This window comes from Ochotona curzoniae, unplaced genomic scaffold (assembly GCF_017591425.1).
Source record: "Ochotona curzoniae isolate NIBS_2020 unplaced genomic scaffold, NIBS_Ocur_1.0 contig_1302, whole genome shotgun sequence".
Classification (NCBI taxonomy): domain Eukaryota; kingdom Metazoa; phylum Chordata; class Mammalia; order Lagomorpha; family Ochotonidae; genus Ochotona; species Ochotona curzoniae.
Window position 1 is genome coordinate 4,142,741 of NW_024465035.1, and position 14,051 is coordinate 4,156,791.

A 14,051-nucleotide genomic window follows, 5' to 3' on the forward strand; every position below is an offset into this window, starting at 1 on the left:
TCTCCCGGACCTGGGCAGGTCGGTAGTAAAATGCCAATAGAAACAGCTGGTGTGAGGTAGGCGCGCCCTACACCGGCACGCCTCGGATCTCCCCGGCCGGGGCTGTGCGGACACCTGCGGACTCGGCAGAGGCAGGTCGGGGTGCTAGGCTGGAAGACCCCTCGGATTGTGCCAGGTGTTTCAGCGCCCCCATCATCACCACCCCGGTTCCTTGCAGCCCCCTGCGACGTTCCCGCTGGGCACGGCTGTCTCGTGAGGCGGCGGAAGGGACCCGCTCCTGGGTTTAAAAAAAAAAGCCAGAAACAAATGCCCCCCGACAATTCCCTGTCCTTTCTCGGGGACCAAAACAGTGGTGGAGTGCGAGAGGCTAAGGCAGCGGCACCGTTACGCACGCCCGCATCCCCGCGGCCGGCCGCAGCGGGGCCCTTCCGCCCGGGTGGGTGGGGGTGGCCGCGCGGACGACCCCCACCGCACCAAGCCCCGCAGCGCCGCGGGCCCCGCATGACATCAGAGGCTGGGGAGCGCGCAGAGCGCAGGCGCCGGCGCAGGCGGGAGGGGGCCGGTGGCGCGGCTCGGGAGAGCGCTCGTCCGCCCCGCGCGCCCACCCTGCGCCCCTCGCCGCCCGCGCCTCGGCCGTGCCCGCCGGGCCCCTGCACCGCAGCCGGCGCCGCCCGCGGCAGCCCAGCCCGCCTGCTCCACCTCCTCCACCTCCTCCTCCTCTCCCTCCGCCTCCTGCGCCTCCGCCCTCACCTCCTCCCTCTCCGCCGCTGCCGGACACGCAGCCGCAGGCCGGGGCCGGGACGCAGCTGGGGAGTCCGGACGCGCAGCCAGCCCTTCCCCCTCCGGCTCCCGCACCGCCGGCCGCCGCCTCCCCTCGCCCTCCTCTCCCCTCCCTGTTCCTTCGCGGCCTCCTCCTCCTCCTCCTTCTTCACTCCTCCTTCTCGCGGCCCCGGCTGCCAGCATCATGTCCGCAGGGGGCGATTTTGGAAACCCACTGAGAAAATTCAAGTTGGTGTTCCTGGGGGAGCAGAGCGGTAAGTAGCCGGCGCTGCGCCGCGGGGCGACCTCCCCCGCGCCTTCACCCGCCCCGTGGGGAGCCCCCGGCCCCGGCTGGGAAAGGCCCCTTCTTCCACGCCCAGTAGGATGGAGGGATGGGGATGTGGAGGTCGGGGCCGGCTCGGGCGGGGCCGGCCTGGGAGGGGCCAAGGATAGGGACCCGGGGGAGGCGCTGGGGCTCAAGGGTGGCGGCCAAGGTGGGATGCGGATGGTGGGGTGGGGGAGGTGGTGGAGGTGCAGGTGCAGGTGCGGCGCGGCAGGGAAGCCAGAGGGCGGCGGCTCATGTGGCGGCGCCGGCAAAGGCGTGAAGGCGCCGGGCTCGCTCGCTGAGCTCGCGCCTCGCACTGCGGCATCGGCTGCGGGCGACGGCGCAGGTGGCTCGCTGCCGACGAGGGTGGGGGCGGGGGTTCGGGTGGGGAACGAGCGCCCCTCTTGGGAGATGGAACCAAGGGTGGGCATCTGGCAACTCCCTTAGACCCGCGGCGGCGCGGGAGCGGCTCCCCGTGGACCCTGTCCGGAACCATGCCAAACGGCACGTCCGGCCCCGGAGCAGACGGCCACTGGAGCAAGGACCGACACCTGCCTCTTCTTCAAAGAGCAATGCAGGTCAAGGGGCGGACGCGGGATGGACAGACGTCCACCTTCACTGGGTTATCCCTTTGGGCAGAAGGTTCTAGACCCGCCGTCCTTGACCAGTGTCTGTTAACTGCCTAGGGGCTCCGAAGGCCGGGTGATAACTGCAAGACGACCTCGTACTAGGAGATTATGCAGAGAAAGGCCCCAGCGACACGCCCTGCCTGCGTCCCAGAGAGAGAGAGAGAGAGAGAGAGAGAGAGAGAGAGAAAGAGAGATCCTCCCACACTCCCGCCCCCAGCTCACCGCCCTTCCTGGGGGAGGGGAGGTCACCGTGGCAGCCAGCTGAAGCTGGAGGGAGGGAAGCGTTTCTGAGACCCAGGTTGGTCCCAGGGTGGGAGGCCCGGATGGAAGAGCAGGGACCCCGTGACACCTGTAGAAGGAGTGGCCCTCAGAGTGTAAGGAGACCAGCTCCGTGTGGAAGAAGTAGATGCCTGGATGGCGGGACCCAGCTCCAGCTCTGCAGACGGGGCCTGTGCGCCTGGCTGGCTGGGAGTCAGTACCGGGCCGCGGATACAGGCAGTCGTGGGAGGATGCAGTGGGCTAGGCACGGCGCAGCAGCCCTGTTCTGTGTGTGTGCTTGTGGGTTGTGGAGGTCACATGGCTGCCTCATGGCTGCTTCCTGTCTGCGATGGGCATTGCCTGGGATGGAGAATTCACAGGCAGGTGTCAGAAGGCCCGATAAGGAAGAGAGGATGGGGAGGGGAAGAGAGGAGAGCAGGTGGGTATTTGGACCCAGTTCAACCCAGCCAGCCAGCCAGCCAGCCAATGCTCCGTCTGGCCTCTGACGGTCTGTGTCTGATAAATCCTAGGTCCCCAGCCTCCCGCTGGGTTTAGGGAGGCTCGGCTGGCCGTGTGTCTCCCTTCCAGGCCTGGGGCTGTGACTCTGCAGGCATCCTGCATCCTGGCAGTGGAAATCCCAGCCTTCACGCTACCCTAGCCAACCATGAGGACTGCCTCCCTGAGGCTCCGTTTGTGTCTCTGCAGAATGGTCGCTTGGAGACAGTTCTCTGGCTCCCTTGGGCGTCTCTGATGCCTCTGGAAGTGTCTGGGCCCTCCTGGGTTCCCAGGAAATGTTTGTGGCTACCCAGCCTGAGCCCTGTTGCAGCAATGAACCTGGCGTTTCATGAGGAGATTGTCCCTGGCCAGTTACAGCGAAAAGCCTGGGCTCTCTTGGAACCCCTGTTGGTGGAAGCCCCACGGAGCTCTGCAAAGCCCCTTTGGTGCTGGAATCACAGACATGGGAGCTGATGGCCACACCACAAGCCCACCTCTGCCCTTGCAGGCTCGCCTGGGAGGTTGGAGCTCCCAGAAAATGGTGAGGGCTTGCTCTGAGTCTCTCATCATGAGTGGTTCTTCCTTTTGGGTCAGGAGCCCTGGGTTCCTCGTGGCCGGCCACGGTTTTTCACTGGCATGACATTGGGAAATGAGATGACCTTGAACTGGAGACACCAAGAATTGGGGAGCCTCCGAGACTGGGTGAGGGCTGTGGCTCCCTGGTCCGGCTGCTGGCTGGGTTGAGTGACACTGTAGGAATGCTGGGCTAATTGGTGGGCCTTCAGATTATGGTCATTGGAGAGGCACTGCCACCGGTGAGCTGGGCTCCTGGCCACCCTGGTCCTTCTAACCGGGAGCCCTGCAGGCTCAACTGCTTCCTTTTGCCTGGTTGTCACGGATAGGTTGTTCACCCACAGATGCACAGAGCCTCGGAGCCCTCAGTTTAACAGGGGACATCCCTGAGCCAGTTGTGCTGGGAACCCCAATATCCGACAGCAGCTCTGAGTGTGCGTGCCTGCTGAGGTCTCCCCACATCCAGCTCTCACCCCCACTCCAGCATGCTCCTCCTGTGTGAGTCTGATGCTGCTCACCTTTGAACATGAAGGACTTGAACCAGCTGACTTCTGTGGAACCTTCTAGAGCAACACGGGCTTGTGGGGAAGGAGAGCGGTCAGGGAAGGGACTGGGTGGAAATGGCCTTCTCTTGTTGGCTGAGCCTGGCATAGCAGTGGCCAAGGAGTGAGGGCAGCTGGATTCTGAAGGCAGTGCTGTGGAAGGTGGGCCTTGTCACCACCGCAGAGGGCAGCAGGACTCAGGGACACAGGGAAACGGCTTGAAAGGAAGGCCGGAAGGGAGCGGCTCTGGAGAGAAGGTGTGTGAGGGAGACCCCCGTCTTCCCAGCAGCCCCAGAGTGACTGCAGGTCGCTGGCCTAGGAGATAAGGCCTGGCATTGTGCGGGCTTGTGGAGGGGAGCCGGGCAGGCTGGGTGAGGTGCTTTCTCACTCCAGGGGAGCTGTCAGTGGAATGGCAGGACTCCCAAGCCAACAAGGCTGGCATCATTCTCAGGAAGGCCGGGCGCTTGTCAGCAGTCCGTCTGTATGTCATCCTTCTTCTCCTTGTCATCTTAGAGGAGGCAACTGGGGGAGCTGTACGTGAAGGTTGCCAGGGAAAAGTATCAGATGCGCCCTACTGTGGACAGCTCCTGCCAGAGATGCTGCTAGGGGGTGGGATCCGGGCAGGGCCTGCAGACAGAAGTCCCGGGAGATGTGGAGGCTGGGCGCAGGCTCCAGTGCCCAGGTCCTGTGGTCAGGGAAGGAAGTGAGAATCACAGCCTTAAAACATGTCAGATGCCTACGGAGGGTCCTTTTGTGACTTTCATTCTCCATGCAGTGTTTTTTTTTTTTTTTAAGAATTATTTTATTTTTATTTGAAAAGCAGAGGTTACGGAGAGAAGAAGAGACAGAGAAAGATTTTCCATCTGGTGGTTCGCTCCCCTCACGGCCACAATGGCCAGAGCTGAACCAGGAGTCAGAAGCTTCTTCTAAGACACCCATGTGGGTGCAGGGTCCCAAGGACTTGGGCCATCCTCCACTGCCTTTCCAGGTCATCAGCAGGGAGCTGGGTGAGAAGTGGAGCAGCCAGGATTAGAACCGGCGCCCATATGGGATGCCAGTGCTGCAGATGGAGGCTTAGCTTATTATGCTGTGGCACTGGCTGCATGGCGGGATCTTTTTGGAAGGTCAGTTTTCACCACTGTGGATGCTTCAGCATTTGAATGACATGGTTCATTTTTAGGAGGAACACACACATTTACCCTGACCTCTTGGTAACAAAGGGGAATCCAGGTGGCTGGACCCAGGTGGCTGAGGGGGTGACATAGCTGAGAAAGAGGCCTGGGTCCTGAAAGACATAGCTAGCACTGACTTTGAAGCAGAGAAATGTCTAGAGAGAGAGGATGCCCCATCCCTCCCTCCCTCTCTTCCTTCTTTCTTTCTTTCTTTCCTTCCTTCCTTCCTTCTTTCCCTCCCTCCCTCCCTCCTTTTCTTCCTTCCTTCCTTCCTTCTCTCCTTCCCTCCCTCCCTCCCTTCCTCAGTTAACCCCAGACAATACATCCTGAACACACACCCTGGAAGCACAAGGGATGCACAGGCCCTGAGGGAGCCCTCCCTGTCCCAGGACTCACTTAAGGCCGGTCACCAAGACACACAGGGAACCCCACAGGGGAGGGTCTGGCCAGCGTGGGGAGGAGGAAGGGACAGGGCTGGGCTGTCCAAGGCTCAGGAATGGGCTGTGCGGAGCCTTGAGCGGGGGTTAGGACCTTGAGGGAGTAGGGTCTGCGTGGGTGCCCTGTGGGTTGGCAGTGCCCAGCATGTCATCTGGTCTTATACAGACTGAGCTGTTTATTCAGGATGACTTGAGGGCAGCTCAGTCCCTCCCTAATCAGTCCTTAGCCTGCTGCTATGGGGCAGAGGTGGCTGAGGTCGTTGCTGAGGACTGGTTACGATGGAGGGGAGAGTAGGCCAGCCTGCAGAGGCTGCCGCCCAGCCTGGAAACCCTGACCCTGTCCTGGGTGTGTCCCTGGCAGACCCCATGTTGCAGGAACACCAGTTCGACTGGCTTTTTTCTCACTGTGATCCCCTAAGGCAACTGGAGTGCCCGACCACCAGGGCCAAAGGAGCCCTATCTCTGGTTCTGTGTCTGAGTGGCCACTCCCAGCTCTGGCCAGGCTGAGAGCGCTTCCAGCCTGCAGGCCTGCCCACTGCTGGCCAGACCAGGACTATAGGGAGCAGGGCATGGAATCAGCCAGCTCTCCCAGAACTGCTAAGCCCAATGTGCGGGCTCCTTTCCAGCCTGCTACCTTTTCTCCCAGGAGGTATTCCTGGCCCACCTGTGCCCAGGGCTCCACCTTCCACCTGTGCTCCTGGATGCACTCTGGCTTCTCCCTTCCGAGGTTGCCAGGCAACACGCAGCAGCTGACCCGTACCTCCTACCTCAGGAAAGTGTTATTTTCTGCAGAGAGGGGAATCTGTGATGAGGAGGAAGAGCGGGGGACAGCTCCCAGATGCCTCTAGTCTGGGACACTTCCTTCTGCAGGGTGGGTGATGGGCAGAGTGGGCAAGGACCAAGGTCCCAAGGGCTGTGTTGCATTTCCACCACACTAGCAGGGCTTAGAGGCCCAGCTCCCACTCGGACCCTATCACTGTGCCAACAGGGCAGGGGTTCACCACCCCTGCCGAGCCACTCATCACACAACCCCCTACCAAGCGTTGCAGGTGCAGTGGGACCACCCTCTGAGCCCTCTCCTCACTACAATACCGGGCCTTCCTCACCAGCTCAGGACTCCAAGGAACCGAGCTCTGGGGTGCATAGCCCTTATCTCAGCTCCAGTGACTGACAGGAGGCTTTTCTCCACGATCCCAGCCTCCCTGCTCCTTGTGCAGGCCCAGGGACAGAGCAGGAGTGCTGGGTTTTGAACATGACCATTCATTTCTGCCTGGCCTCCATTTCCCACAGGTGTAGCTGCGCGTCCCATCTTGTAGATCACTGTCCCATATTTCTTTTTCTGTTACTGAGATTTTTTTACCTCTATGTCATGGGCACTTAGGATGGACATGGGACAAAGGGATGGGCATGTCCATTGTTTTTGGCAAACCCCATGCTGGCAGGCTGGGGTCAGCTCCTTGTCAGTTCAGTAAAGCTCCTGAATTGCACTGGTGCCAACCCCGTCACGAGCCCAGCTGCGGGGAGCTCCCCACCATGTAGTGTGCAGCCACAACTTCATGGTGCACTTGCAGCTGTTCATTTGGGAACAGGAATGGCCTGGGGGGACCCAGCCATTCGACCTGATCTGGCTGTTCAGGGAGGCCATGCATGCCAGTGGGTACCTGTGTGTGTTCTCTGGACAGGCTGCCAGGTTGGAAGGCGAGTCGCTCTCAAAGCTGGTGCCACTGGCACTACTCTTGGGTTCTGGAGTGAGGCGAGACTCTGAACCTTTGTGAAGCTGCCAGCAGCACTTAAGGTGAAGGATCAGACAGCAAGGATTCAGACTGTGGGTGGAAGGAGACCCAGGCAGGCATGTGGGCCACATGGTCAGCTCCCAGGGGAGGACGTTGTCCTGGACTTTCAGTCCTCACAGCTAAGATATCAAAAGTCCCAAAGAATCCCCCCACGTACACAAACACACCAGGTCCTCTGTGGCGGTTTAGCTGAACATGTGTGGGCATGCTGTGCGTGTGTGTGTGTTCATGCACAGTACACACGGGCGCTGTCCTCTGAGTGTATCTGCTTAGTCTTGTCCCATTGTGGCCAGTGAGAAGGGCTCCCAGCTGCTTCCCAGTGCTCAGCAGAGCCCCAGTTCCCTGGGAAATCTAAGTGAATGCCAAGTCCAGTTCCATTCCTGTTCCTCAGGAAATTTTTGTGTTGATCAGAATGTCTAATGAAGGAGAACAAACCCTCTCCTGAATGTTTCGGGGGGGTCTGAGAGACGGGATTAAAATAATCATTGTGCTTCATTTCCCCCTTTAACTGCCTTGTTTTGGCAGACTTTTGGACTTGGAGTAGACTTGCAAGAATAGTGCAAAGACTTTTCCATGGGCCCCTCACCTGGATTCCATGCATTTTAACCTCCTAGTGCTGCCGTAGAATTCATAGGAGGCTGACGCAGCATCACTCAGGCAGCCGCAGTCCGTCAGGCTTTGAAGCACATGAGCTGACTGCATGATGGGGCAGTGAAAGTGCGTGCTCTTCTCCTGCTGCTCAGAGAGCGTCCTTTGCCGCCTGGTCCTTTGCTGCCTGGTGCTGTGCGCAGCGGATTGTCTCAGCACTTACTGCTCTTCTCGTTTCTGAAGCTTTGCTACATGTAGAGTTCTCTGTTGATATTGTTGCTAATAGTTTACCCTAAGCGGTGAGCATTTGGCCTAGCTATGCAGCTGCTAGTTAGGGTGGCTGGCTGGCCTATAAAGGAGTGTGTTCCCAACTCCCCGCCCCGACTCCAGCCCAGTCCTGGTCACTGTAATCACTTCAGGAGCAAACCAGCAGGTGGGGGTGCTTTTGGTGTGTCTCTCAAGTAAGTTTTTTTTTTTTTTAATTTAAGTTACTGCTTCCTTTTTAAGAGATTGCGAAGATTTTTCTCCAGGGTTGGTATTGTGGTGCCGTGGGTTAAGCTGCCAGCTGCAGCACCAGCAGTCCCTACTGGAGCACCGGTTCAAATCCCTGCTGCCCTCTGCTCCTGATCTAGCTCGCTCTCAATGTGCCTGGGAAGGCAGCAAAGGACACCTGAGACCTTGAGCCCCTGCCGTCCACCTGGACACCAGAGGAGTCCTGTTCAGCCTGGACAGCATGGAGTGAATTAATGGATGAAATGTGTCTCTGTCCCTCCCTCTTTAAATATATTGCTCTACCTTTTAAAAAATAAATTTTACAAAAAGTATTTTTCTCTACATGTGTTCTGTGATCTCATTTGCTGAGGGCTTTGGGGTGTTGTTGAAATAGAAAATTATCTTTGAAGTTTTTTAGTAAATGAAAAGCTTGCGGCTTTGCCCGTGTCGGGGCCATTTCTCACTCCATCCGCCCTTACGTGCATCTGCACTTCATCGTATGTTATGTGCTTCTGCCTGAAGGACTTCAACATTTCTGGCCCTTTGCATCTGTTGGTGATGGATTCTGTCAGTCTTGGTGTTTGAAAAAGTCCATATTACACTTTTTTTCTGGAAAGATGCTGACTCTGGACGTGGAATGCAGGTCTGTTCACTTTCAGTATTTTCACGGCTGTCACTCCATGACCTTTGGCTGCGTTGCTCCTGAGAAAGAGTCTGCTGTCCTTGTCTCTCTGATGTAATCCCCTTCCCGTCTAGAGTGACTTTTTAAAAAAAGATTTGTTTATTTTTATTGGGAAGTCAGATTTACAGAGAGGAGGAGAGACAGGGAGAAAGATCTTCTGTCCACTGGTTCACTCTGCAAGTTGCTGCAATGGCCAGAGCTGAGCTGATCCAAAGCCAGGAGCCAGGAGCTTCTTCTGGGTCTCTCATGCGGGTGCAGGGTCCCCAGGTTTTGGGCCATGCTAAGCCACAAACAGGGAACTTGATGGAAAGTGGAGCAGTCGGGACATGAACGGGTGCGTGTATAGAATCCTGGTACTTATAAGGGGAGGATTTAACCATTGAGCCTTTGTGCTGGGCCCTCTCCAGCTGCTTTGAAGCTTCCCTCCTTGGCTCTGACCCTGCAGTGTGATTTTACCTGTGGGTTTTTGGTTCTTTGGATCTATAGGGTTAGCACTTTCTATGCATTCGGAGTACATTCACTCCTTATTTCTTCATTTTCCCCCCCTACCACTGCTTCCTTCACCTCTTTTGAACACTCAGGTTAAGCATGCATTAGACTCTCTAGTGTTGCAATCATTGAATTTTATTTTAAAATGTATTTATTTAAGAGAAAGAGTGCACTCTATCTGCTAGGTTGCTCCCCAAATTGCCATGCAACCAGAACTGGGCCAAGCTGAAGCCAGGAACCCAGAACTCCATCTTCCCCTTCCACATTGGTGGTGGAGACCCAATTACTTGAGCCAGCATTTGCTGCCAAGAAGCTGGAACTGACAGCAGAGCTGGGACTTGAACGCAGGCACAGTGATACAAGTGGTGGCTTAACTTGGTCACCTGACGCATGTATGATTTTAAATTTCATCACCATATCTTCAAGCCCATCAGTCTTTTCTTCTGCTTTGTTTAATCTGTCCAGTGATCTTGAACATTGTAATTATCACCCTCTGGAAATTTGATTTCTCATTCTGTCTTGCTTTGTGAACAGATGGGAAGCAGTTAGGTTGATAACTAATTCTTCGTGTGTTTATCTGTAATTCTAACATCTGTGCCAGTTTGGAGGTGGTTTCTGTACACTGAGCTTCTCTTCCTTGGGAGTCTTAGTCTTACCTTGCTCCTCTGAACACCTGCTCATTTTTTGTTGGATGTCAGGCATGATGAATCTTGCTGTGTATGGGGTGATTTTTTGTACCCCTATTAGTAATCTCAGGATTGGTTGGCTGGGACCACAGCAGTGCTGTCACTCCAAGACTCGGCCCTTCTGAATCCTCTTGTCACTACCTAGTGAAGGCTGAGGCTTCCCGCGCTGGCTGGCAGCACCACGCACTGAGTCCAGGCTTGCATGCCAAGCACGGACGCTTCTCACCCATGCAGAAGCTCCTTCCCCAATCTCAGTGGTTTCCCACTCAGTTGCTGCTCCATCACAGAGCGTCTTAGCAGCTCGCTGGAGTCCTGTCGTCTGCACTATGGCTGCCTGGCTTCCTTGGGACTCTCAGCTGTGTCTCTTCACTACAACAAGCCCACTGGGTTCCATCTGGGTCCTCTCCCCACCCCATGTGGTGGCCCTAAAGTTTCTCTGGGCAGTCATCTGCAGGGTTCACCTCATTGGTCTCATGTCTCTCAGAGGCCATCACTGCCGGATGTGCAGTGTCTTGAAAATCCTCGTTTCATGTAGCGTGTCTGTCTTTTGCTTGTTTCAGAAGAAAAGATAAATTTGGTTCCTGCTGCTCCACCAGCTAAGTCTTAGACCATAGCTTTTCATGTATTCGTTTGCGTGTAGGGGACAGAGGCCTGAGCCCACACCATGGGCAATGACTTGGCAGGTGGTCATTGTCTCCACAGCCTTAATTTTTACCTGTGAGTTTCATTCAATTGATTATGTAAACATACAGATTGGCCCTTTGAAGGGCTGTGCCATTTATATATGCCAGACTTGGGGGGGAGCTTTCTGCTGCTCAGCCATTCTAAAAAGTTCAGTTTTAAGCCATTAGTATAATTTTATCTCATGCCAAGGGTCTCTCCCTGCCAGGTTTGCCTTCTGTGATTTCGGTTATTCATTCTACTTTTAATACAGTACACTGTTACAATTGTTTCGTTCCACTGTGAATTATTGCCAATCTTTTATCCTGCCTAATTTGTAAATGCAAATTATCATAGGTATATATAGGGCAACACATGGTAAATACGGGGCCCAGTGTGCACTGGGGGGTGCTCCCCTGTGGCTGAGGGGAGAGTGTTGCAGTGCACATCTCATCAGCGGTCAGGTTCCTTATGTTGCTTTCAATGGCAGCGGGCTCAGACAGAAAGTCGGTGTGGGTTACTCCAGTAACTAGGAAAGGTAATTGCAAGATGTATTTCTGTAAGTAAAATTTATGTTCCATTTTTTTAGCTGATATAACTTTTATATCTCAGAATTTTAAAAGACGATTTCATTTATTATTATTATTATTTGAAAGGCAGAATTAAAGAGAGGAGATCTTCTGTCTGCTGGGTCACTCCCTAAATGGCCACAACAGATAGAGCTGGGCCAGATTAAAGGCAGGAGCCAGGGGCCCAGTCCACATCTCCCACATAGCTGGCAGGAGCCTCACCCTCCCCACACCTGCCTGACTGTTTTTACAGGCACATTAACAAGGAGCTGGAATGAAAGGAGCGACTGACTTGGTGCTCAAACCAGCATTGCATGTGGGATGCTAACATTATACACCTGCCACAATGCCAGGCCTCTCTCAGAATTTGCAGTTGAATACAGAGAGAGCTGCTGCTGTGCTGTGGGTGATTTGAGCAGTGTGTGTGCTGGAGGGATGATGGGGCAGCTCACGTCATCCCTGCAAGGGCAGAGAACGAGGCATAGGGACAGCCAAAGCCGTCCAGAGCTTTCACACTAGTGCTCACAAGTGGTTGGCATGGACTGGGTGGTATCTGGCAAGCTCATGGAGTTGTGGAGAAGGCCAGGTCCAGAGGACAGGCTGGGCCTGGGGCCTTGGAAACACACAGGAGGGGAGGAGGGGCTTAGCCGTGGTCACCAGGCTGCACTTGAAGTTTGCAGATCTTGCTCCTGACTGCAAGCTCGGACTCCTGACCGATGCCTCCTAACCTCTGGCCCCAGCGAGCCACCCTTTTACTCTGTTTCTGTGAATTCCTCTCAGATTCCCCGTCATTCTGAGATTATGTAATGCTTGCTTTCCTGTGTCTGCAATCGATTTGTTTTAAAGATTTGTTTTTGTTCAGTTGAAAGGCAGAGTGACATGCAGAGGGAGAGACAGAGAGAAAGAAATCTATACATTGATTCTTTCTTCAAATGACTATGATGGTCAGAACTGTGCCAGGACCAATCAGGTGCCAGGAACTCCGTCTGAGTCTCCCACATGGATGCAGGCACCAGGTACCTGGGCCATCCTCCACTGCTTTCCCAGGTGCAGTGGCAGGGAGCTGGATCACAAGTGGAGCAACCAGGATTCCAGCCAGCACTCCGATGCCATTGCTGGTGTCATAGGTAGTGGCTTCATGTGCCGTGCCATAATGCTGGTCCCTGTTGAGAGAGATCTTTCTCTCTCTCTCTCTCTCCCCCCCACACACACACTCTCTCTCTCTCATAATTGGTGACTGTGGGGCGATGAACATGCTTATTGATTATGGTCATCATCTCCCATGAAAGTATCTTTATCAGAATATCATGTGACATATCTGGAACATACATGCAGCTTCTGTTGGTGAGCTACACCTCAGGAAATCTAGGGGAAGAGAAAGAAGGAAAGTTGGGGAGGACAAGAAGCAAGCAACGGCAGGAACTCCTCCGTGAGGCCTGGACATGGAGAGGCCCCTGAGCCTGGCACCTCCCCAAGCCTGGCCCAGCTGCACCCACAACCTGTCTCCCTGGGATTTACCTGTTTCTGCAGAGGGGGCAGTCCCCAGGCAGGCAGCTGGAGGAGGGTCAGCTGAAGAAGGGAAACTGAGACAGAATCTTCCAGGCTGCAGTTGGGTTACTCTTTGGAACCCGGGTGGGCAGCTGTGTCCACTGCAGCCACCTGCCGGGCTGCAGTGAAGGTTCTCAGGGAACTGCCCCGAGGGTTGACCCCAGAACACCTGTGCTGGGTCCACGGAGCCTCCCTGACTAGAGTTGTACTTCCTGGTCACAAGGAACCTTGGCTTCCTTGTGGCTTCCGTCTGGCTGGCATCATCCTTGCTGTGTGGGTGCAGCACGGCTGTCCCCCTCATGGGGTTCTTCAGCCAAGGATGCTGGCCAGAATTCCTCCCCATCCGGCAGGTGGAGGTGGAGGTGGGGGTTGTGAGGGGGTCAGTGACTTCCTGGGCTCCCAGGACTTGGATGGAGATGAGCATGGGGCGGGGGAGGACTCCTGGGCCAGAGCAGCCTGCACCTGTGTCCCGCGGGCCCCTCCTTCTGTGTCCTGCCATCCCTTCTCCCCGCCGCTGTCAGCTTCTTTGTGTCCCTGGGTGAGGCCCAGGCAGCTGGGCGTCCTCTGGTAGAGGGAATTCACATACTTAATTAAAGTGTCCAATGAAGAGCTTTGTGTATTTCTTAATTACCATCTGAGTCTTCTGGGGGGATGGTTTGAAATGGGATTTTTCACCTGTTTCCTTGTGTAGCCCGCAGTGAGCCAGGGCCTCAGAGGGGAGCTAGCAGGCTGCATGCCCTGGCCTGGGGGCTGCTTTCTCAGCACAGGGGGCCTAGGGGGTGTGGGAATGGGGGGGGCTCCCCAGGCTCACCTACCTTGCAGGAGGGAGGGGCTGGACTTCCTGCTGTGGGAAAACAAGGCAGAAGAAATCAAGACCCAGGTAGATGAGCTGCCATTTGCATCTGTCCCATTGATCATCTCAGGCCTTGGTCTTGCCCCCTGTGGTCAGGCAGCCCTTGTGGCTGGAGTTTGCAAGGGGCAGGTTCAGAACCAGGATGAGGGCCCCTTCCCACAACCCTTCCCAGTCTGTACACAGTCTCCGAGTATTTGCAGACTGGACTGCTGAGGCGGCAGAGATGGTGGGGCCCATCCGGGGGCCAGATCGCTTGGCTGTGCTCTGGAAATCAACTTTGCTCTTTCAACCCTGGGGCCCGCCTTCCCACAGCTGCACACACTGTTAGGGGCTAGGTATAGGTAGAGAGTGTAGGATTGCTTCCCTGGGTAGGGCCTGCTCTCTTGAAAACATGCATATCTTCTAGGAGGCGGACAGTCCATCTGCTGACTTCACTTGGAAATGGCAGTGCGGGCTGAGTGGTGTGGTACAGTGGGTCAGGTACCACCTGTGACACCGGCA

General features: G+C 55.8%; 1 protein-coding gene across 2 annotated transcripts in view; it reads left to right on the forward strand.

Annotated features, from left to right (window-relative positions):
- Positions 1-620: 620 nt before the first annotated feature.
- Positions 621-14,051, forward strand: part of RAB6B (RAB6B, member RAS oncogene family) — a 35,306-nt gene continuing 21,875 nt past the window's right edge. The window contains exon 1 of one of the 2 annotated variants that reach the window (XM_040965189.1): positions 621-1,034. In XM_040965189.1, coding sequence (XP_040821123.1) covers positions 965-1,034 — 70 coding nt within the window. In that variant the 5' untranslated portion in view covers positions 621-964. The remainder of the gene's footprint in view (positions 1,035-14,051) is intronic. The other variant, XM_040965198.1, reaches the window with a different exon arrangement.